This window comes from Heliconius melpomene, chromosome 2 (assembly GCF_056956725.1).
Source record: "Heliconius melpomene rosina isolate 202511_hmr_F chromosome 2, ASM5695672v1, whole genome shotgun sequence".
In the NCBI taxonomy this organism is placed as follows: Eukaryota; Metazoa; Arthropoda; class Insecta; order Lepidoptera; family Nymphalidae; genus Heliconius; species Heliconius melpomene.
In genome coordinates, this window is record NC_140390.1 from 8,724,576 (window position 1) to 8,748,281 (window position 23,706).

At 32.5% G+C, this 23,706-nt stretch overlaps 1 protein-coding gene across 4 annotated transcripts in view; it reads left to right on the plus strand.

Moving 5' to 3' along the window:
- The window catches only part of LOC146540756 (cholesterol transporter ABCA5-like), a 52,262-nt gene extending 40,994 nt beyond the window's left edge, over nt 1-11,268 (plus strand). For all 4 annotated transcript variants that reach the window (XM_085203039.1, XM_085203048.1, XM_085203056.1 and 1 more), the window contains exons 20-36: nt 29-182; nt 483-834; nt 1,243-1,429; nt 2,033-2,149; nt 2,401-2,620; nt 2,922-3,009; nt 4,091-4,259; nt 4,590-4,742; nt 4,935-5,141; nt 5,661-5,821; nt 6,024-6,231; nt 6,534-6,625; nt 6,803-6,893; nt 7,077-7,155; nt 7,288-7,444; nt 7,745-7,908; nt 8,208-11,268. In XM_085203039.1, the coding sequence (XP_085059165.1) occupies nt 29-182; nt 483-834; nt 1,243-1,429; nt 2,033-2,149; nt 2,401-2,620; nt 2,922-3,009; nt 4,091-4,259; nt 4,590-4,742; nt 4,935-5,141; nt 5,661-5,821; nt 6,024-6,231; nt 6,534-6,625; nt 6,803-6,893; nt 7,077-7,155; nt 7,288-7,444; nt 7,745-7,908; nt 8,208-8,320 (2,712 nt within the window). In that variant the 3' untranslated portion in view covers nt 8,321-11,268. The remainder of the gene's footprint in view (nt 1-28; nt 183-482; nt 835-1,242; nt 1,430-2,032; nt 2,150-2,400; nt 2,621-2,921; nt 3,010-4,090; nt 4,260-4,589; nt 4,743-4,934; nt 5,142-5,660; nt 5,822-6,023; nt 6,232-6,533; nt 6,626-6,802; nt 6,894-7,076; nt 7,156-7,287; nt 7,445-7,744; nt 7,909-8,207) is intronic.
- Nucleotides 11,269-23,706: the final 12,438 nt, after the last annotated feature.

A 23,706-nucleotide genomic window follows, 5' to 3' on the forward strand; every position in this document is an offset into this window, starting at 1 on the left:
TAATGTTATCTCCTCCTGTACCCCGCAGGTGACCCCCGAGGTTCCTCTCGCGGTGGACGCGCTGTCGGAAGCGGCCCAATCGCCATCTTGCTGGCGCACGTTCTGCGCGCTCGTGTACATCCGCACGGTGCGCATGATACGCGACCCCTACAAGCTATACGTTATGATATTTATGCCTATTAGTGAGTCTTCATTTTGTTTTAATTATTAAAAATAATAATAATAAAATTCAGCAGAATGTGAGGAATGGAGTGTCTTATCACTATATTCTCTCTGCCGTTTATATTCGGAATACAGCGTAAAGCTGATTTCATTTTAAAAAGCTATCGCAATGCTCTCAGAGGTGTTGCTCTCCTTGTGTTCACATTCACGTTTCACATTTTTATTAGATATAATCATTCCCCCTAATAAAGATTGAATGCCGAACCATCGCTACTATCATTTTGTTTTTTTTTTAAAGTATAACAAATATTTACTTCCAGTCTCCTGCGCCCTCGGCCTCTACATGAAGTCCCGACAAATCGTATTTTTTCGAATGCAGCCACTCAAATTGGACCCCAATGCCTATTTCAATAAGACACCAATTGCTTTGTTCAGTGAAGAGAACAATTTAAGAAATATAGCAGATTTGACCGAATCCTTAGAGTCATTTGGTGCCCACCCCATAGATTTATTCGATGGAAATTTCACTAGTTTATTAGATATGGAAAACTTTGGAGCGTTCAATTTGAAGGACAGCTTGATACCCTTCGGAAAAATATTGGCGTACTATAACAGTACTTATACACATAGCTTGCCTATCATTATTAATTTGTTGGATAATAGTATTTATAGGTAAGTGTTTGTGTTTGGATAACTTAGTTTTGTATTACCAAACTATATTCAAGAGTTATGGGTTCGAATTCTAGATCGTTTACACAGTTTCAGGCATAAAGAAAAAATGATTATTTTGTCGCCAAAAAAATATTGGATCAATTAAGACATCTTATAATTAAAGCTCTTGACTATTGTGGTTATTTAGAGTTCATCTATAATAATAAATAATTGACCCTCCGTTCCCCAATTTACTTCAAATTTGTTAGCAGAGCGAAGATATGAAAATTTTAATAAATAATAATTCATTTCCCCAAATGAGAATCGAGCCTACGACCGCAGACGCTTGTACCTCTGCTCCAGGACTGCCTCAAGAACTCAAAAGGTTTTTTTTTTCATACAAATTAACTCTTCTTTGTCTATTTCCAGGGTCCTAATGTCAGCGTCAGGTCAAATTGACAACTTCAAACCAATAGAAGTACTCACTCATCCTTTCCAACAAACAGAACAACAAGAAGAATTTAATTTGGGCAACGTCGTCTGCGCCATTTTCATGGGGATGATATTTGCTTTGGTCCCCGTCACTTTGGCTGTCGATATTGTTTATGATCGAGAGGTAGGTTTATAAGGGAAGTGGTTTCATTTTGAGTTTGGGGGATGATTATTTTCTTGGATTTTTCTTGGTTAGTTGTATGGCTTTTCACAACGTAATCTCCTCTGACCTTGAATCGGGAACAAAATGAAGAACGGCATTCAAGACAGATGAACTGTATTGTTACAGACCGCTACTGTGAGAATACAGTTCAGATGCCCTATATATCTATATGTACTCGTATTAAAATTTTCCTCTAAATGACATTTATACACAAAACCATCGCACAAAAAGAAAACACACGAATATAACATGAAGGTTTTGAAAATAGCACAAACGGAATCGAACCCAAAACCTGTCGCATTTACAGTCGCAGGATTGCGCCCCTGCCCACGACTGGTCGTGTTAAACCATATTTGTTCTAATGCCCTGCTTATTATTACTCTTTCCTTTTTGCCCGACATACATATATTTTTTTTATTTTATAAGTTATCGTAAATTTTAATTTATGCTATGTGTTAAGTTGTGAAATAAAGAGTTTTATTATTATTATTATTTTTATATTTACTTACATAGGATATTATAACAATATCTAGGCCATATCTAACCTAATATAATATATTTCAGATAAAAGCTAAAAACCAGTTGAGAGTGAACGGTCTCTCCATGAGCATGTACTTCCTGACGTACTTCACTATACTCATATTTATCATGATTGTTACGAGTGTGGGTGTTTTGGTACTTGTAAGTATGGATAATGTCATAAAGTTTACAAAACAACCGTCAAGTAATTTAAAATTGATATGAATATAAACTCATTTTTTCCTAAAACTTTCAAATATATAAAGATATTTTAATTTTATTAAATTGACCTTCAGTTTTGTTATTTTTTGAAGATGAAATAAAAACATATAATTGATATGTTACAAAAATTGCTCTTATTGCAATATCAGCATTACATAATTAATACTCATTTAAATGTATAATTTTTCCAGGTGATACTCAACGATATACCCAGTTTAACCAACGGTTCCGCCATCACTATGCTGTCAGGTCTTTTACTACTTTACAGCCCATCCGCCATTTTGTTTAACACATGTCTTTCCTACATTTTCGACAAAATGGACTCCGCTCAGAGTATAATGCCGAATATAACAACCTGGGTTGGTGTGATACCGTTTATATTGGTTGCTGTCTTGGATACTTTTAAGTGGGGTGAGTATTAAATATCGCTCTATTTAGAATTTACAATTAAATTTGTTATTTTTCTTGAAAAAAAAGGGCGGAAAGTGAAGACATTTTTTATTTTGTTCATTTTCCTGGTAACAAGGCAAAGTTAGGCCTTGAGTTCCGGTACTCAACACGCAAGGCCTCCAGAATCCCGCAGAAAGTGGGGAACGGGAGTGGAGTGTCTTAACACTGGGTTCCCAGGTTCCCTTTGTCTACCTCACTATGTGCGGGAATTTGAAGAAATAAAGAAACATAATAATAATTTTCAACATATTTTTTGTTCCAGGCAGCGACATAGCATTCTACCTGCACTTAGTGTTCAGTTTCTTAGACGTTATGTATATACCTTACGCCATTATTTATTATGTTGATAGGTAAGTTTTCTAATTTCTGTATTTATAGTTCTACACAATGGTTGTGGGTTCGATTCCCATTGGACTTTGCAATTTGCCGTTGCCTTTATTTGAAATTTGCCGTTCAACACTCAACGTATTGGTTTTCATTTGTCTCTACCTAGAGATCCTGCTAAAATCACTAAGTGTGATAATCGGAAATTAGTGTTCTGTGTGTGTGTCCTCAGCAGAACTGCCTTAAAGGCGCCTTGGAGAGGCCTATTTCAAAATAAAAACATTTTAAATATGCACGTATATAGGTTCGCATGCGTATTTAAGGGTGAATTCTAATGACCCATGAAACATGTGTTCAATGAAATATTTTTAAGAGTCTAAATTTCAAATTTTATAAAAATCGGTGGCGATTTAAAGATTTTTCCATACAAACTTTTAACCCGTTATTTGCATCCTTAGGGGGTGAATTCTAGAAAATCATGAAACACATGTTCAATTAAATATTTTTAGGAGTATAAATTTAAAATTTTATAATAATCGGTGGCGTTTTAAAGATCTTTCCATACAAACTTTCAACCCCTTATTTGCACCCTTAGGGGAAGAATTCTAGAAAACCATGAAACATGTGTTCAATTAAATACTTTTAAGAGTCTGAATTTAAAATTTTATAAAAATTGGTGTCGATTTAAAAAAAATCTGTACAAACTTTCAACCCCTTATTTGCACCCTTAGGGGGAGAATGCTAGAAAACAACGAAACACGTGTTCAATTAAATACTTTTAAAAATCTAAATTTCAAATTTTATAAAAATCTGTGAAGATTTAGTTTTTTTTCCATACAAACTTTCAACCCCTATTTCACCCCTTTAGGGTAAAAATTTTTCAAAATCCCTTCTTAGTGGATGTCCAGGTTACGAAAGTAAACATCTGTCCAACTTTCATGTTTCTACGCACAGCGGTTACGGCTGTGCGTGCGTCTTACCTCAGTCAGTGAGGACAAGTCCTTTTATATATATAGATAAATTTGTGTTATTTTTTCAAAATTAAATTTAAAATCACTATTCATGGTTTTTTATTCATTTATTACATATTTTTTTATTGTTTCACAGGGTGTACGTAACCTGTAATCTACGAGGTTTGTGCACAGTGCCGTCACTGGCCACTTACTTTACTGCAGAGGTGTGGGTGCTGATCGCGGCCATGCTGTTCCACGTGCCGCTGTGCGGCGCCATGCTGTTCGTCGCTGACAGACTTAAAAGTGGTGGACGGATATGTATTGTGAGTTTATTATTATTATTTACTAATTTTATTATTTAGTTATGGAAGAATATTGTATTGGTGCTTGGGGTAATTTTGTATAGCAAATATTTTTAATAATTATGGTATCTATTAGGTTCCCGAAGCACATTTGCACGCACGAATATATTTGGTACTTAAAAATAATAGAGTTCTTATATGAATCATATAATAAAAAGGTTGTATTTTTTGGGGGACGGAGTGTCTTAACACTTGGTTCCTTCTGCGTACTGAAAACAAAATTCTAAATAAATTGACAAGCACATTCATTACCGACATTCCTTAAACATAATTTAAATGATTAATTCCCAGCGTCAAACCCCCACCCCACAAAAAGGGGACAGCGAGGCGGACGCGGGTGGCGAGGCGGGCGAGGACGAGGACGTGCGCCGCGAGCGACGCCGCGTGGCCGCGCTGCTGAGCCGCGACCGTGACGTCACGCCTGCGCCCGCGCTGCTAGTTCATGTGAGGGCTCCCGCTCGCGGCTTCGCCCGCTTCAACTATATAATCATTTATTTACTAATCTGCATTATATAAAAAAAAACAGTTATATACTTTTTTATTTATAAGTCCATTGAAATAAAAATAATAATAAAATAAAGTATTTTTGGGTCGTAATTGTGAAATAGCAATCTAAAAACGTTTAAAACAATCCAGAACCTCCGCAAAGAGTACAAGCTACGGACGTCGCGGAGCTCTGCGGCGTGGTGCGCGCGCGCGGAGGGCGCACGGCGTGCGGCGCTGGCCCGCCTGTCGCTGGCCGTACACGGCGGGGAAGTGTTCGGGCTGTTGGGGCACAACGGCGCCGGAAAGACTACCACCATGAAAATCATTACTGCTGAGGAGCGACTTACCTGCGGGACGGTAATACAATCGTGGCGCACAAACGTGTGACTGTAAATGCGGCAGATTATGGATTCGATACCCACTCGCGGAAATTGAATATTTAAAATGTTCATACCCTTGCAAAGCTGAGTCCTCCAGAATTCAATAGAATTTTCGAAATGGAAATATCTTAACTGTAGATTCCCAAATTCTCTCTTTTACCATGCTTTGTGTCGGATACAGAATGAAGCTAAAAACTGTGATCGTCACATAACAGTTGCTTATTGGTTAAGCAAACTCTCAAATATACAACATATGGGTAACCAAACATCTATATATTATTGAAGACTCGGAGACAATAATTCCGATTCAATTCTGACAGTAGACTGAAGACTAAGATCTGTTAAATAGGAGTGATTACTATAACCGGTTATCAGTCGGAAAAATCGTTAATGTATCATTGAATGTTGCCACTTAACTTTGAATCACTTTTTTAAAATAAGTAATTGTATAAGTCTCGATCTATACAATCAGTGAATGTGAAAACATTTATTCCAGGTAATGTTAGGGGGTCAAAGTATAGAAGAAGCCCAATCTGGGGCGTTCCAGCTCCTGGGCTACTGCCCGCAACACGATGCGCTGTGGAAGAACGTCACCATACGCGAGCACATTGAGTGCTATGCTGCTATACGTGGGATTAGCAAGGCTGATACGCCCAGGTAACTGACATAAATTTAAATAATTTATTTTATGTAATTATTACACTACACTTGAATCCTATATAAAATACTGTTCCACATTCGCTGTTTCTATATTAGCAAAATATGGCGTAAGGTAACCCATGCTGCAACTATAAAAATTAAGCAACAATAAAGAGTTCCTATTTATTATACATATATATTATGTAAATAATGTTTACAGAATAGTAGACGCGTACCTCAACGGCCTACAGATAATGGAGCACGCGGGCAAGAACGCGGAGGAGTGCTCCGGCGGCACTCGCCGCAAGCTGTCCTTCGCGCTCGCCATGGTGGGCTCCCCGCGCGTCGTGTTGCTGGATGAGCCCTCCACCGGCATGGACCCGAGGAGCAAGAGGTTCCTGTGGGACACCATACTGGCGAGCTTCCAGGTAAGGAATTTGCCGGGCAAATAATATATTCCAAGTGTGGGTTTCCTTCCGTACCACTGACTGTAAATGCAGTGAGAAACATCGAAACGATGTAATATATCCTATAGCCCTGCTATATTGTCTATCTAATACAAAAATAATATTTCAACTAAATTAACCGCAGTGTTCGTGCTGTCAATGTGGGAAACAAGAGAATAACATAAATAAACATAAAAATAGACCTATTTTATATAAGTTTTTGTTAACCAAATAATGTCTTCTATGTATTTTGAATATACTATTTCGATTTCTTACACTTACAGGGTAGAAAAGGTGCCATTTTGACGACACATTCCATGGAGGAGGCCGACGCTTTATGCTCAAGAGTCGGAATAATGGTCAAGGGAGGGTTGAGGTGAGAATTAGGATAAAACTATGTGGAAAAATGATTCTGTTTTAAACTAATGAATTGTATACCATTACCAGAAAGAAAAAGCAATAAATAGCTATAGATTTTTTCTTCTTCTTTTTTATGTAAATTTACAATTTTTAAATTAAAAAATTATATACTTACACTTTATTTTGATTACAGATGTATTGGTTCAACACAGCATTTGAAGAATTTGTATGGAGCGGGATATACTCTAGAAATGAAAATTGGACAGAATAATCATAAACCCTCGGTAATATACTCCTTTGTTATTATTTTTCAGCATTACATTGTATCCCGCAAGTAGCAGGGCAGAAGAAACTCAGTGGCATAAACGCCTCATATTCCACCTACTGCCAGAATTAATACCCTATGATGTTCTTTTGAATATACTATTATATATATAACATTATTTGCTTCTTTCTGAACTTCCCAGATGTTGGAGTCTGACCTGTCGACTCCATCACCGCTGCGTTCTTCTAACAACTCACCTTCTCTCAGAGAGGCAGATGAGGGTAAGTATTTTAAATTTTCTCTTATTGTTTTTTATATAGCGTTAGTTTCTTTCTCGAATCTCAAGAGATACTACATTATAATTCTTGTTTTTAAAAAAAAAATATTTTTAAGGGTTGATATTTTTCCATCAGGTTCAGGAGGTTCAGGGTCCGGAGACGCTAGGGAAGTAGAAGGAGAACCGGAAGGTGAAGTGGAAGGAGAGGTAGAAGGTGAAGGTGAAGCGGTCGACGTTAGTATACACACGCCGCTGGTTGGGAACACGCCGTCTATACGCTTGCATCATCAGCGGTGAGTATTACGTATATACATTAATATATATTGTACTGATGTTTTAAATTTAATATAACTATTTAATTAATTTCTTGATTCTTATATTTATTTAATTTATTACTCTACACACGGATTACAGTGTCAGCTATTGAGTTCTATTATATTATTGATTGAAATATAAAAACAAAATTTCATTCAAATCGACTGATTCTTTTAGTAGGAGATAAATTGAGACTATACATACATAAAATACGGTCAATGTGTCGTAGGCTTGAGGGTAGGTTTTCCTAATAAATAACAAGGTCTGTCCCGCTGCAGCACGGAGTCGAGCGGTGGCGCGCGTTCAGAGGCGGCAGTGGCGCTGGTGGGCGCGCTGTTCCCGGCCGCGGTGCTGGAGGAAAGCTTCGCGGAGCGCCTCGTCTTCTCCGTGCCGCAGTGCTCCGTCAGCAGCCTCGCGCAGTGCTTCCAGATGATCGAGGAGGGTATGTTGTGTCGTGTTTTATTTGTGGCTGTCGTGATGTAGCGGCAACGGATTAGTTTCCTCGCTCTCTTGTCAAAGAGAAAAAAAAAATAATAACCAAGGAAATCTTCGTGCCAGGTTGCGTCATAAATCTGCTTAGTTTATTTTAGTAAATTATATTTTCTCTTTTTCATTACTCTTTTATTCTTTCATTCATTACGAAATTACTTTTTCATTAGTTATGTTTACGTTACAAATTCTTTATACGTGTAAAGTAAAGCTCCTTTTATAAAAATTAGACTTTTTCTTTTTACATTTCAGCGAAAGAAAAACTAAACATCGTCGAATACAGCTTCAGTCAAACTACGTTAGAACAAGTGTTCCTGAAGTTCGCGCAAACGGAGAATGTGGACTCTTCAGATCAAGAACACTAGGAGAGTGGGGAAATTAGAGTTAGGTGGTAGATGTATTGACCTGATGAAGTTATTCTTATATTTAATAAAAATTTACTGATCGCTCTTGGTACGTGCAGGATATAATAAAAAAAATATCGTTATTTATTAAGGGTATAGCACCCACAATATTTTTTTTAAAATTGTTTTCTGTTTGTCTGTATTGTATTTCCGCTTAAAATTCAATGTTTAATAAATTTCAACCACAGACATCAGCTATAGCTCACAGGCATAGCTAGTTTATAAATATAGTATGTAAACTATAAATTTATTCAGATCCCTATACTCCCTTAAAGATAATATGAGAAAAATAAATGTTAACTTTTAATACTAAAGTACACAATTGAATGGTCCAAAACCATATATTGTATCTATGTTTGTGACATAGATAAAAAAATAATTTCAAACTTCATCGAGCCAATACATCAAGTTAGTGGTAAATTGCTTTTTTTAACAAAAAAACCCTTGTAAAATAATTGATACGCTTCAGGTATATTCTGTAGTTAATTTGTTTAGGTTCCCCCGAGCTTTTGTATTAAATAATCAGATGAGAGAAACACTTGGTCGTTTGTTGGTCTTAACCTGATTTCAATGAGAAACTGTATGAAATAATATTTTTCATTGCATAATACGTATAGAATATTATAGCTTCATTTTTTTATAAAGTGATCATTTTTTAAATTATTTATATAATAATAACGACAAAAAATCAATTTTGAAGTAGATTAAGACCACAGGGAACCCAAGCCTAATACTTAGGTGTAGTCTAATAATATTAAGGTGAATGCACATCGTTAATTATCAGTATGTTTTATATGAGCCGTTTGATCCGCATTTAGTTAATATTAATAGTGTGCATCCATCTTTATACAACGTTCATTGTGCTACTTTAATACTCTTATACAGGCTATTTAGATTTGCAAATTAAATATAAAAATGAATAGGCCTAGCTCTTTAAATATAAACGTATGTAGCTTGTGGTATAAAAACAATAAATAGAACAATAACAAGAGGTGAAAAATAAAAAAAAATAAAAGACTGAATCATGCTGCTAAATTTACATTTTAATTATATGTATAAATATATATGTAATAATATTTTTCAGTACCTAAGAAGTTGGTTCACGCTGTGTAGTTTGTCTTTAGTGATATAATTTCTTTTAGAACAAATAGTTGCTGAGTGGACAACCACTCTGTATAAAAAAGTAGACAAAAGTAGCACAATGAACGTTTTGATTAGATCGTGTTGATACTTTGTAAACTTTTTTTATAATTTGATAATTTAGCAACTTTTATATACTGAGTAGGTTTGATGAAATACGCTGTGTTTGTAAAAAAGTACTAAAAGTAAATTTACTTTTTTAAAAAATGTTGTTACGGTAATGAAATGTCTAGATCATGATTTTAAAACGCAGGGATTCAACGCGTGATTATGATCAATCCCGATTCAAATCCCGCATGAATACTAGTAGATAAAAGTGGAAAATAAAATGGAATCACTCTAAATTATATACGAGAGGAGAATGGAACGACGTAATAATATTAGTTCATAAATGCCTACTATTATAATTATGTTATTTCAGTGATTTTAATTTTTTTTCTTCTTCCTATCACTTTAAATTTAAACGGTTATATAGAAATATGTAGTAAATGCAAACACAGTGGTTTTATTAACTAATTAAATAAATGTTAAATTAAATTTAAATTTTTATTACATAAATTGAAAACAAACAAAAAAAAATACTATAATAAATGAATTTCAAGAAAAATAAAATTGAAAGAATGCCCATAAAAAGTTATTTACAAAAGGTTAAATTGATCAATTTGATATTATTTTATTAGTTCTGCCATATTTTTTGCATTTTCTTAAGTAGGCAAGAAGATTAATTTTCTCGCTCTGGTGACAAGACAAAGCGCGGCGTTGAGTTCCGCCATTCAACATGCAATGCCTCGAAAATATGACGGAAAGCGTCTTAATACTTGTTTCGAATCTGCCGTCTGCATTCCCTGCTTTGTGCGAGATACAAAAAAGGTTACGCCGGACCAAAGCAAGAATTATTATTTTATTATATACCAAATTCTTTCTTTACAGTATTTATTTGTACGAAAATCAATGTTATGTAATAAAAAAATAAATTTTCTTCCTAATCAATACGGTAAAAAGAGAAATGTTTGGACAGTGCCTGATACAGCAATATTACCGCAATAAAGGACCACACCACGTAGCTCATTGGAAATCATTCCAATTTCGCTTATTTATTTATTATCTGTTTTTTATTTATTATCTATGTCTGATTAAAAATATGTTTGTCATTTGCCACAGATTATATGTTTATAGTTTATTTTTTTCTTAAATGCTTATAAAGCGTATTTTCTTTGCTTTAATTCATAAGATTTTTTTAAATATAACCGCGTGTACCATTTTTAAAGTGGTGGTAAATAAAAAAGTAATCCATGTTTTATCAAATGGACATATAAGTTAAATAAAATGGCGGTCGTTAGTGGAAAAGTGTGTTGACACTTGCGTAACTTTTTTTAATAATAAAAAAATGTTTTTTTTTAAACTTAGAATTGCTAGCAAGTGTTGACATAAATAGGTAATCAATTTAGTATTAAGAAAAATAAATTTAGTTCGTTCAATGTATATTGTGATTTTTTTTCTAGTCACCAAATTTTATCTTGTGCTTGTGTAACATACAGTTAATCTTTTTTTTGTAGATTATCTATGAAAAATCTTTTTTTTCCATTTTTTTATCTTTTAAAAACAACTGAATGTCACATAAATACAAGACGATGTATTAATTTTAAAATGATTTACGGTTATATTTATATATTTGCTATTTAAGATCTGACACATTTGTATTGCGAATCGTTGAAATGCGTCTGAATTAGTAGAATTGTTATAAGAAATAAAAAAAATGTGAAAAATTCTGTATGGCTTTTTTTATTTCCTTTTTTCGTTAAATAAGTAATAAAAACATAGTTACGGCGAACAAAGTAATAAAATAAGGGAAAAGGCTCCTGGTTCGCGATAGTATATTATTTTGTCCTGGTTCTTTCTTTCTCTCTTTGCTGACACCTACACGAAGAATTTCAACGTAATAGATAGAAATATCAAGAAAGCATTATGCCCTGCTACTCAGATATGATATCCTTAAAAAGTATCATACTAAAAGAGGTACTTAAGGCGATTCGTGAATAACAAGAGAGCAAAAGCCTAAGATATGACCTAATCAGTGCCATACTTCTAAGTGTTAGTTAGCATCTACCCCTACAGAAATAAGCAAAGTTGGGCGTAAAAAATAATAAGTTTTCTACCGAACTCTGGCTTTTGATTGCTTATTGAGTGGTGGGGCTCAACGCCGCGCTTTGTAACCACAACGAAAAAATTAAAATATTAATTATTTCACTTTCTCAAGTTGGATTTGAACCTGTCGCGTTTTCAGTATCTAAAATTTGAGTACAACTAAATCCGGTTTATAAATGAATGAATTCAAAAATATGCATTTACTTCATTGTTAATAAGTAGCAAACGTAAATATTTTTTGTTAAGTCCATATAAATTCAGAAAAACCTTTTGAATTTCTAAAGGGCGATGCTTGGATTATTTATTTTCTCGAATCTCTTTATAAATTGTGTATTGAATATGCACATTATATCATTTACCATATATTTGTTTACAAATAAGATCTAAAAGATTCTAAAAAAAAAGAGAATGAAATGAAATCTTTAACCGGAAAAAATAAACTATATCAAGTGATATATTAATTAAACGGACATATTTATTATAAAAAAGTATTTCAAAACGTCACTTTTTATTTACTTGAGATTATATATGTTAGACTAACAGACAACAGGTGACATAAAAACTTGGAAACGTTACGTACCTTCATTTGTTTGTTTGTTTGTTCATACATAACCTCATTACATCGGATGTAATGAGGTGATGAAGTGATGAAAGAAAACACTCTAAGATCAGATTGTACTGAAATATATATATAAAATTTGTTTGTTAGCAAAAGTATACCTACGAAACAAAACAACATATTCCTAGAAAGAAAATCACGAAACACACCTAACTATAATATTATTTTTTATTAATTTACATATGTTATTTAGGTATTCTTATCATTTACAGTTTCATTCACAAGGGTGTCAAGGTCAAGAAGCGAAGGGCCACTATCAGTAATAACTTTAATAAGTCTTAAACTAAAGCCATTTTAGGGATATTGTGAAATTCATTATGAAAACATACCTATTTAAGACGACGCCGTTATGGCGCAGTAGAAGCTAATCTGATAAAACACTACGTTTCAATTCTGCTTGGGAAATATTTATAAATATTTTAAATATTACATTTACAGCGTCTGATTGTAAGCGATGATAGTGGGTTCGATTTCCAGGGGAATGATTTAATTTGAATTATTTTTATTACTTTGCTCTGGTAGACAAAGCGCTACGTTGACGTCCGCCACCTTTCGTCATCACGTAATATCTCAAAAGTAAGGCGGCAAAAAAAATTTTTATTTATGGAAAGTTTTCGTTTTCAGTGAATTCTGAAAACTTCTGATGTCTTGTTAGAAAAATCTGTGGTGAGTACGGACGAGCCGACCACAATTTTTACTGACTCTTAGCTTGTCACCCTATAAGGCTACATTTTTTTTATTTGGCATTTTCATACGAATTTGTAAATAAGCTTACTATAGAAATTTATGAAGGTATAATAAAAAAAAAATGTTTAGATCTTATGGTTCTGAATACTTTGAAAAATATAAAAATAAATATGGCTCCTTAATATAAAAGGAAACCAAACCAAAGATCTTCCAATGATAGATTGACAAGCTAAAATTAAATAAGGCTTTGGTTTTATGTAATATTAAGATTTCTCAACTTCCTCAGCTCAGTGTTTTATTGTTTCCCACAAGTTATCGCTTTGCCCTAATTTGACGGTATTTATGTAATTGTTAGTAAAAGTATTTATTATCATTTAGGATTTATGAAATTACTCTTTAATTAATAATTAATAAATGGACCGACGACCTTAAAAAGACAGCGGGAATCCGCTGGATTCAAAGGGCGCAGGACCGGACGTAGTGGCGAGAATTAGGGGAGGCCTATGTCCAACAGTGGACGTTGAAAGGCTGATGGATGGATGGAAATGGAAGATAGTGGGTTTGATTCCCACTTCGACAAATTATTTAATTAAATCTGAAGAGATTTAATTCTCTATTTGTTTCGACGACGACCACTTAACACGCAATCTCGAAAATTTGGGTGATGCGTGAGGAGTGTCTCCTCATTAGGTTTCATCTGCCTACCATACTACATGTGAGATACAGCGTCAAACTAAAAATGGAAAATCTTTTTTTTATTATTTTTTTTGTAGGACAAATGTTTGCCTTTGCCAATCTCCCGTATTTAACTTGTCTACATGTCACCTACGTCTTTAAATTTCCACTCATTTAGTGACACTGCAGTGCTCGATTGCGCCTAATACGTAATATCAATAACATTATTTATTCTTAGCTTCATAAGCATGGGCGTAGGAAGGGAAGGAGCCAGGTGGGCCGTGTCCACTCCAGAATAGTCGGTTGACCACCCCATAAATTTAATTATAATATTTAATTAAAACGCAATATATGTATGCTAACATTACTTCTTACAAATGAAATTGCAACATATAATTTCATATATTATCATGAATTATAAAATATATTTTCTTAATAACAATTAACTGTAGATGCTTCTTATCAGTGCAGTAAACATTGCGTGAACTGATAAGAGTTTTACAGCGTGTGAGGAAACCTAGGGGAAGGTTACCAATATCTGAGATATGACAATATAATCTTTTTATGTAAGGTTAATACTTTAATAGTATTTTTTTTTATCTTCTCGTACATAGGGGGCCAGGGAAGCAAAACTTCTCAGGTTCCCTCTGCCCACTCTGCTATGTGCGGGATATAGGGCGAAACTAAAAAATGGAAATACACAATTTGGATAGAAAATTGATAACGGAGTGGCCTTCAGGTTCATGCTTTTCCAGCAGCAGCAGGCTATGCGTAAGGAATATAGTGTCAAGACGAGAAGACAAGGAAGACGTAGATGGCGGAACTGTTCGCCTTCGCTACCCTGTTTTATTTCAGAGTCAGGAAATGAAAATGAAAATAAAATTAAAAGTAAATAAATTTTAATTTGTTTTCATGTCTACGAGTACTGATTAAATTAAAAATCATTCTTCCCAAAAATTAATTTATCTCGTCTTGTAAGATAAATTCTTTACATTGCTATCTCCCCAAAGAAGTACCAAAAAAAAAGGAATTTCTAGGAAAGTATTAAAAACTCGACAATAAAAATTACATAATACTTATTGATTTCGTATTCAGAAATTTAAGGTCACAGCCCTAAATTTTTTACATTTTGACCGAATTTTAATCAATTGCTTAATTTTGTGACGTCGATTGGTAATGCATTACTAGTTTTAAACATTATTTTTGTAATTATTTGTTCAAGTTTTGAAATTATCTTTTATGTATTTTGCCCTAATTTCAATGATCATAAAACAACGATTTCTTAATAAAAAGCGCCAAGCAAAATAATTCCCCTGGAAATTGAACCCACAATCATCGCTTACAGTACCTACAGATGCTGTAAATGTAATCTATGTAATGTATGTACGTATGTAATGTATGTATGTAATATATGTATGTAATGTATGTATGTAATGTATGTATGACACATTGGCAAAAATAAATTAGACGACTTCAGTACGTGACATTGAAATTAACTTGTTATCTAATGTATAAGGTAAATGTAACTTCTTTTTAGTGTAACGCTATATCCCGCACACAGCAGGGTAGGCAGAGGGAACCTAGTGTTAAGATTCCGTTCCTGACGCATCACAGAGTGTTGAGGCAAAGCATGCAGCTAAAAATCACAACAGCCTCCAAACGGGACAAGCGCATAATCATAAAATAATAATAAAATAGTTAGATTGAGATTTACAACTCTAACCTCTAAATATAGATTAAGGGTAATAATATATAATATAAATACATAATAACTACAATATTAAATTTACTTTAAATTTTATTAAAAGTGTTTAGAACTCAATTTTGTTCATAATAGTTTGTTGTCATTATCTATATACATACCTCGTAAAAGGATCAGGCGTTGTTTCCCAATAGTAATTCACCGCTTTAAGTGAATGGCGTGCTTTAAAATATATTATTGTTATATAAAACAGCTACCAACTGTTTGTAACATATTTTTTTTATATTTCACTTTCAAATAAATCTTTAAATGTATAAATAATTACAAATTTAAAAAAAATATAAGAATTAACACAACATAAAATTTTGTAACATTTAGACATTCACTTGACAGTTGACAACGAAAAGAATAATTTCGCGCCATTTTTTTTTTCTTTTTTCATTTCACAATTTTTTTTTAATAAGCAGTTTATTAAAAAAACTGATTTTTGAAAATAAAAATAATGTACAGATATTGACTAAGTATAACTCTATAATGAATAATAATTATTTTCATTGTTTTTTTTATATCTATCCAATGAAATCCATGCAGTTGTTATTATTTTTCTTATCCATGGATATGCAATAATTAATTGATAGCTTCTATGAAATTGTTTATTAAATTAAGCAATTTTAATTTTAATTCTTATAAACAACATACTTACAAAACTTAAAATATTACTTAATAAGATGGTAATTATGTCGAAAAAAAAATGGTCATTTAAAATTTTTATTATTCAAGTTTAATGACCGATAACATTGATTATTGTCATTATTTATAATTAAACTGCATTTTTATCAAAAGGATTCGATGTTTTCATAGAAATCGTCACTGAATTACTGTATTGCGAACACTAATTAAATTTCATATTTTAGAATAAATACTGTATTTCCTATTATATTACCTGTCTGTCCGTGCCCACCCCAGAAAAATCCAGTAGTTTTTGCAGGCAAATTATCAACTATTAATTAATATAATAAAATTGATGTTCTTGTATACTAAAATTAATTCCAAAAACACCAATTTTAATAATCGGCCACAGATCTATCAAATTTTAGGGTCACAAACCCCAATTTGCGAATACGAAATCAACAAAAATTATATAATTGTCAAGTTATCAGTTTTTACTTACTTTCATCGTTTGTAACGGCACCGGCACCCACATATCTGACCTTCGCGCCGAAACCAGTTGAATTTTTAAATTTTTATCTCGCACTGTAGCCCAATGTCATTGACATCGAAAATATTGGTTAACTATACATAATCTAGTTTAATATATAAAATGTTATATGTATGCTTTTTTTATTGCTGTTACATACTTTTTTATTGTTCAAACACCCCGTTCTCCACTTTTCTGATTCTCTCTGTCTTCGAGACGATGAGAAGAGCTTAACGCAGCTTCTCCTTCTTTAGTTTATAAATTGTTACTCAAATTATTCGTATAGAACATGGTTGGTAGTAGTCTTTCTAATCAAACAGGACCTACCTTATAGAAATTAGAATATGGAGTGATTTAGCACAATTTTTTTCAATCTATTTTTTTACTTTCTTTTTATTTACCTAATAAATAGCTGAATTATATTATAAACAACGTAATCTTCCTTAAGTTTAAGAAATTTTAACAATAGCTTAAGTTCTTGTGCAATGTTACTTTTAGAGAAGGGCTCGTCGAGTTTGAAATACACCCTGTATTTGTCTTAACACTAGGTTCCCAGGGTTCCTCTGCGTACTCTGCCTGCTCTATTAAATAATAATATTTTAATTATCAATATTAATTAAAACACTTTTTAAGACCTATTCTGACTACCATAAGCAAATCCGGGGTAAAAATCACTAAGCTTAAAAGTTTAGCAATAACGGTATATAAAAAGAAAATAAGAGCGATTACAGCGCGCCCTTCACGCAAGTGTGTGGACATCGATGACCAAAATGGTCGTTGTATTTCATTTAGTTGAAAAACAAGAGTACTTAGCCCCATAATGATATAATTTTTAACAATTTTGTCGTATATATAAAATTGTAATATTTCAGCATATTATAATATTTTTATTTTCAGTTTTACGCTTTATTTCGTGTACAGAGAGATAGTCAAAGAACGCCTAGTGTCAAGCGTCTCCTTTTTCTCGTGTTAATGCGCCTTTGGTAGCGGAACTCTACACCTCTCTGTTTTATACTACTGGACCTGGAAATTAAAAACAAATAATTTGTCTAAGTGGGATTGAACAAATAACTATCGCGTCTGCATTACGATTGTTCCAATGCACACTGATAGCCTAATCATGCTCTATCTAGGCATATATCTGACTATTAAGTTTTCTATATATATTAATATTTTTAATTATTTCTATCTTTTTAAAGTTCGCACTAGCCGGTATCTCTAAAATAAATCCATCTCTTCATAGGTTGTGTTAGAGATTGCATATTCTCTGAAAGTAATAATTACATTGGTATCTATTTATTCATATAATTATTCAAAGTCGAAGCTGCACCTAAAACGTGAATTAAATTACACTATACTACATACTGTACTATAATTTTCAAATATTTCCCAACATTGTAGCGTAATAAGCGTACAAAATTCAAATTCTCGTGACTGAGTTAGAGCTTGCGAAACATATCCTTTCGTTTGTTTCTGAACATCCAATCTATTGTGCGCCTTGAACTAAGACCTAACAATGTAATGCCTTATAATTCCTATGGTGTTTCTCCTGCATATCAATGACGTAGGAGATGGACAGTGGACGCCGTACACTTCTAAGACAAACGGGCAGGTACCCCCTTAAGTCACCTTGCAGTACAAATAAAGGAAAAAAATCCAAAAAGAAAATTGATAGATATTTCATAGGAAAAACAATACAAATTTATAATTGTAATTAGTTTTATACAAAACGTGTGTGCAAACTTAGTTTGTCGCAACTCTTATATTTTTTTTTTAATATTTTTTTAAAATATTTTTTTCCCGTTCCACAATCCTGAAATTGGCACGGACACCTCGGTATAAAAGTCCGGCTCGCATTTAACTGATTTTTATAAAAAAAAAAACTCTTATTTCTTTAATTTAATTATTTACATTCTATACTCGAAAAGCCATAACTTATTAATTATAAATTATAATACATAAACAATTAAATATTATCGAATACTTATTACTTATTCAAATACTCATGTGACTCCGTGTTTAGAGTTGATAGCACTGCTCTAAAAGAATGAATAATTTATTAATTACCGCACTTGTATTTTAATAATTACTGCACATATATTTTCTTCTGTTTTTCATTACCTCGTGGAACCGCACGTAGAAATGATCGCCGAGGATTATGGGATTGCTGATCAGCAGCAGCATCGCTAGGATTATAGGTTCTCAGATCTTCTAAGCAAGAACGTATGGCTTAGTTGGTTAAAGCGCTTGGACGGTCCCGCTACGTTCTTATTTTTATACGTTTTCTTATTAAATATTTAAATATAATATTTAACTGTTTTGGTAACTTTCTAAGATAATGAAATAATAATTTTATATTTAAACTGACAATAATTAGTTCTTAATAATACGTACTTATTTAGCAATACAACAGAACTGCAAATTAGATTAAATGCATTGACATACAAAAGTTAATCGTTTTAGAAAAAATATTATATAATAATAAATTAATTTTACATACAAAATTGTTAATAATTAATAGAATGGCAATTGATACATACTTAATTATAACAATAAATTGAAAGTTAAGATGTGAATAGATATTAATAATTGTTTAAATAACTTTTCAGGATAATTACCTAAACAATTTTGATTTCAAGAATCAATGTGTAAAACTTGTATTGGTATTAAATTTGTAATTGCTTTAATTGTTAATTATTTAAATTGCAATTAGTTAACATTTCGAATAATACAACTTAATTGTAATCAATAAAAAATCTAAATCAAAAAGTAGTTGAATATTGAATTGATAGAAATAAAGACAAAGCAATGGTGATTATAGAGACTTTAACGCGAGGGTTGTGGGTTCGAATCCCACTCGAGGAAGTGAAATATTTATTTACGTTTATATTTTCATTTCTTCGCTCTAGTGTGGAGACAAAGCGCGGCGTTGAGTTCTGCTTAACACGCAATGCCTCCAGAATTCGGCAGGTAGTGGGGAACGGAGTGTTTTAACACTTGGTTCTCTCACTCTGCCTACTTTGCTGTGTTTTTAATATTAATTTAATTTAATTTGCAATCAAATAATAGTCAAAAATGCATAGGTACGTAATTTAATCCATATTTTTTGTAATGGTATGGTATGTAAAAATAAATATCACACGTCGTCGTGGACTTGAATTTTATTAATTAATTATTTTATAATTAATTAAAATTTCCCAATTCTATTAAGGCGCTTCTTTTCGTGCAAATCCAGTAACATAAAAAATTCACAAGGCATTTTAGTATGTTAATAAAATTGAATCGATATTAGCGTTGATGAGCCTTCACATTTGCTAATCGTTATAGTTTCTTGTTTATAGACGACTTCAAGCATTCCGCTAGCATTCATTAAGTTACATATCAATCATAAAATTAGAATAAAAAATTATTTTGTTTTTTTTTTTAATAATTCAACGATTGCCGTGGCAGTCGAACCGGTCTCCATTTTTTTACGAATGGACGGACGGATGGACCTTAGCAACTTTTTATCTAATAAAGCTATATAAATGATATTGTCTCGAGTAGTTATGAACCCAAAATCGTTTTGATGTTTCTCTCTTTACTCTCTATTTTTACTAGCACAGGTTAGAGAAGATGTGACAGATTTATATCATGATGAATTTAAGAAGTGTGTATTATTGGAGCCAGTCTTAGAGGAGGAAATTTCTATGAGAACGAGAAAAACAGTAGCTAAGAAAGCTTTTCTGTTTTACATCTTAAAGTCAGAAGGTTATTCTCGCTCTGGGAATGAGGGATGTGCGTCGTTGAGTTCCACTACTCGATGTGTGGAAACGAAAACCAAAGTGGGGAACGGAAGTGTCTTACCACTAGGTTCCCTAGCTTCCTCGCTTACCCCGCTATGTGTAGAATATTGCGTGAAGCTGAAAGAATAAAAATATTAAAGGCAACGCAAACAAAGCTGCTAAAGATAACAACCTAGCTAATATGTCTTAATATTGCATAAAAATAATTTTGCTGCCTTTATTTTCTTTGTATGAAAAAACTAATATATTTTATAAATATAGTTATATTTAGTGTATGTTACCTGCTATAAAAATATTTACTCGACATTATTATTACACCTATTAATTATAAGTACATAAAAGGAGTTCCGTTTTTTATAAAAACTTCCGGATACTTTCAGTAAATAACAATTATTTATAAATAGAAAAAGTTTTTACCTTATAAACTTATTTTTTTAATCACAATGAATTAAAGCAAATATAATAAGCTTGGTCCCTTGTCAACAAAATATATTTTTTTTAAATATTTGAAACTTCCGAAATGGCATTTTCGAAATTTAAATTCGAATTTAATTTTCTAAAAGGCTTAAGTTTTAGAAAATGTATTAAAACACAGACTAATTAAATGCGTATAACGAAAATATTCTGAATACTAAAACTGGAGTGCCAAATTATTCTTGATACTTTGAGGTTCACTTCTTTGGGTCAATTCTATATATCTAAATTATGTAACCATAGAGATATTACAATGACAATCTAATAGAACCCATAACAATGATTTATTAAATTTTTGTCTGTTTGTCTATTTGTCTGTGCGTTTGCACGCTAATCTCAGGATCAGATTAATCTATTGTAATGTAGTTTTCACTATATAAATTGACTGATTCTTTAGCTTAAAAAATATAGATATTGTCTTAAAATTATTAGATCACGAAAGTAATTCAGATGGGAAAACAAATAATTGTGTAATTCAAGCGGGTGAAGCCTCGAGCGGGTCGCTAGTATTTGATAAATTAATAACATGTTTACACGTGATTAAGGGCAAAATAAAATGATTTAGATTTTTTATCAAACCAGTTGTGTATAAAAATACGCATCCAACCTGCGGCTGCAGGGGATACTGAACTTGACGGCGCAAACCTAAAGCTATAGCGATTAAAACTTTATCAATATTTATCTCTTATTATTTTTTTACAGATATTTAATGCTGGAATGCCTTATAGAAGATTAAACAATTGTTACTCTTTCCAATGTTGTATCCTCTCTTTATAAAATACTAGCGGCCCGCTCGCGGTTACACCCGCGTGAACTATGTTATTATTAATTTATGTCTCCATGACTACGTCCTAGTGACGTCTATGTAAAATTTGAGACTCCTAACATTTGTAGTAACGAAGTTTCATACATACTTTCGACCCCAAAAACAACCCCTTAGAAGTCGAATATTGCAAATTCCCGTCTTAGCGAGCACCTACGTCCTATAAGTAACTCCTATGCAAAATTTCAGATTCCTAGCACCTGTAGTTTCTGAGATTTCGTGATGAGTGAGTGACCTTTCGATTTTATATATATAGACTAGCGGCCCGCTCGCGGTTTCACCCGCGTGAACTATGTTATTATTAATTTCTGTCTCCATGACTACGTCCTAGCGACATCTATGCAAAATTTGAGACTCCTAGCATTTGTAGTAACAAAATTTCATACAAACTTTCAACCCCAAAAACAACCCCTTACAAATCGAATATTATAAATTCCCGTCTTAGCGAGCACCTACGTCCTATAAATAACTCCTATGCAAAATTTGAGATTCCTAGCACATGTAGTTTCTGAGATTTCGTGATGAGTGAGTGACTTTTCCATTTTATATATATAGATTATTGAGAAGTACCTGAGAAGAAAAAAACAGCTTCAAGCTGCATACCGCACACAGCAGGGTAGGCAGAGGGAAACTAGTGTTAAGATACTCTTTTCCCTGATAGAGATATACTACATTACAATAATGTATGAGTAACTTTCAATTCTTAGCATGTCTCATGTGGGATACAAAACAAGAAAAGTAACTTAACTTATTTTCACGCTGTTTCCCTAGTGGGGCAGCTAGGGGTAACAGAGCACTAAACACTACGGTCTCTACATACCTCTTTCACCTCGTCCACTGTCATCAACCTCTTCATACGTGCCTTCCGACGGGTCCTCATGCTTTTTATGTAACCTTCCTTCAGTATATTTGATACTGTTTTTTTGAAAGTCAACCGAAGTCTCCCCCTACCTCTCTTACCGCTCACTTTTCCTTTATAATTTTTTTTGCTATTCTTTCATTACTCATTCATTCGACGTGCCCAAGCCATGTTGTTCTATATAGAACAAATAGCTATTTCAATTTGACTACGCAAGTGACGCCCCAGATAAGACTTCGTTAAGCATAATAGTACAATAGAAGCATAAGTTAGTTTCCATGTTAATGATAAAGAAATTAAATAAAATATAATAAATAACTTGAAAAGGGAATATAATGTATGTTATATTATATATAATATTAATTAAAAAAATCATTTTTAATAGTCCCGCTTATACCTTGTGCCTTACGACGTTCTCCATATCAACTCTGGCTTCATCGATATACACGTGTAGTATATAGTTCCCGCGCTTACACTATGGACGTTGTGTGATTTATTCATATTTTAATATTAATAAATAATAAATTAAATTTAAAAAAGTATTATTAATTATATGTGATAAAAATTGGTGAGTGCTATTTTTTTACTTGGTTATAATAATTCAGGAATGGGTTTTTTATTTACAATTAAGAAAGTTGTAATTTTTTTTATTATTTATGTCTAAATAGGAACGTTTATTGATCCTCATAAAAATTACGCTAAAAGGTCTATTTAAAAAAAATTTTACTTTAAATTGACATTAAAATTGCATTATCCATTTCTGAAAAAGCTCATTGACTTTATCTATTATCTATAACTATTTAATTTTATTATCTTCATTATTTTCATATTATCTTCATTATTTTCATATTATCTTCATTATTTTCATATTTTTAAGCTAGTGCTAAGACACTCCGTTCCCAATTAATGATACATTGTTTGTTGGGTGGGACTCATCACCCGACTTTGCCTTCTTGCCAGGGTCAGGTATTGGAAATAATTTATTCCCCCAAATGGAATTCGGACCCACTACCTCACACATACTTATTTAAAATGTAATTATATGAAGAGCATTTCTTAATAAAAACTTAATAATTTTAGAAATACATATTTATTTTAAAAAAGTAAAAAATATTTACTGTTAGTAAACAAGATCTACAAAATAAAAAAAAACTAAAGCTACATTTGAAATGAATAGAAAATAAAATAATCTTCATAAAAAAAAGAGCGAGGTCAAAAGAATCAGTTAAGCAATACCGGT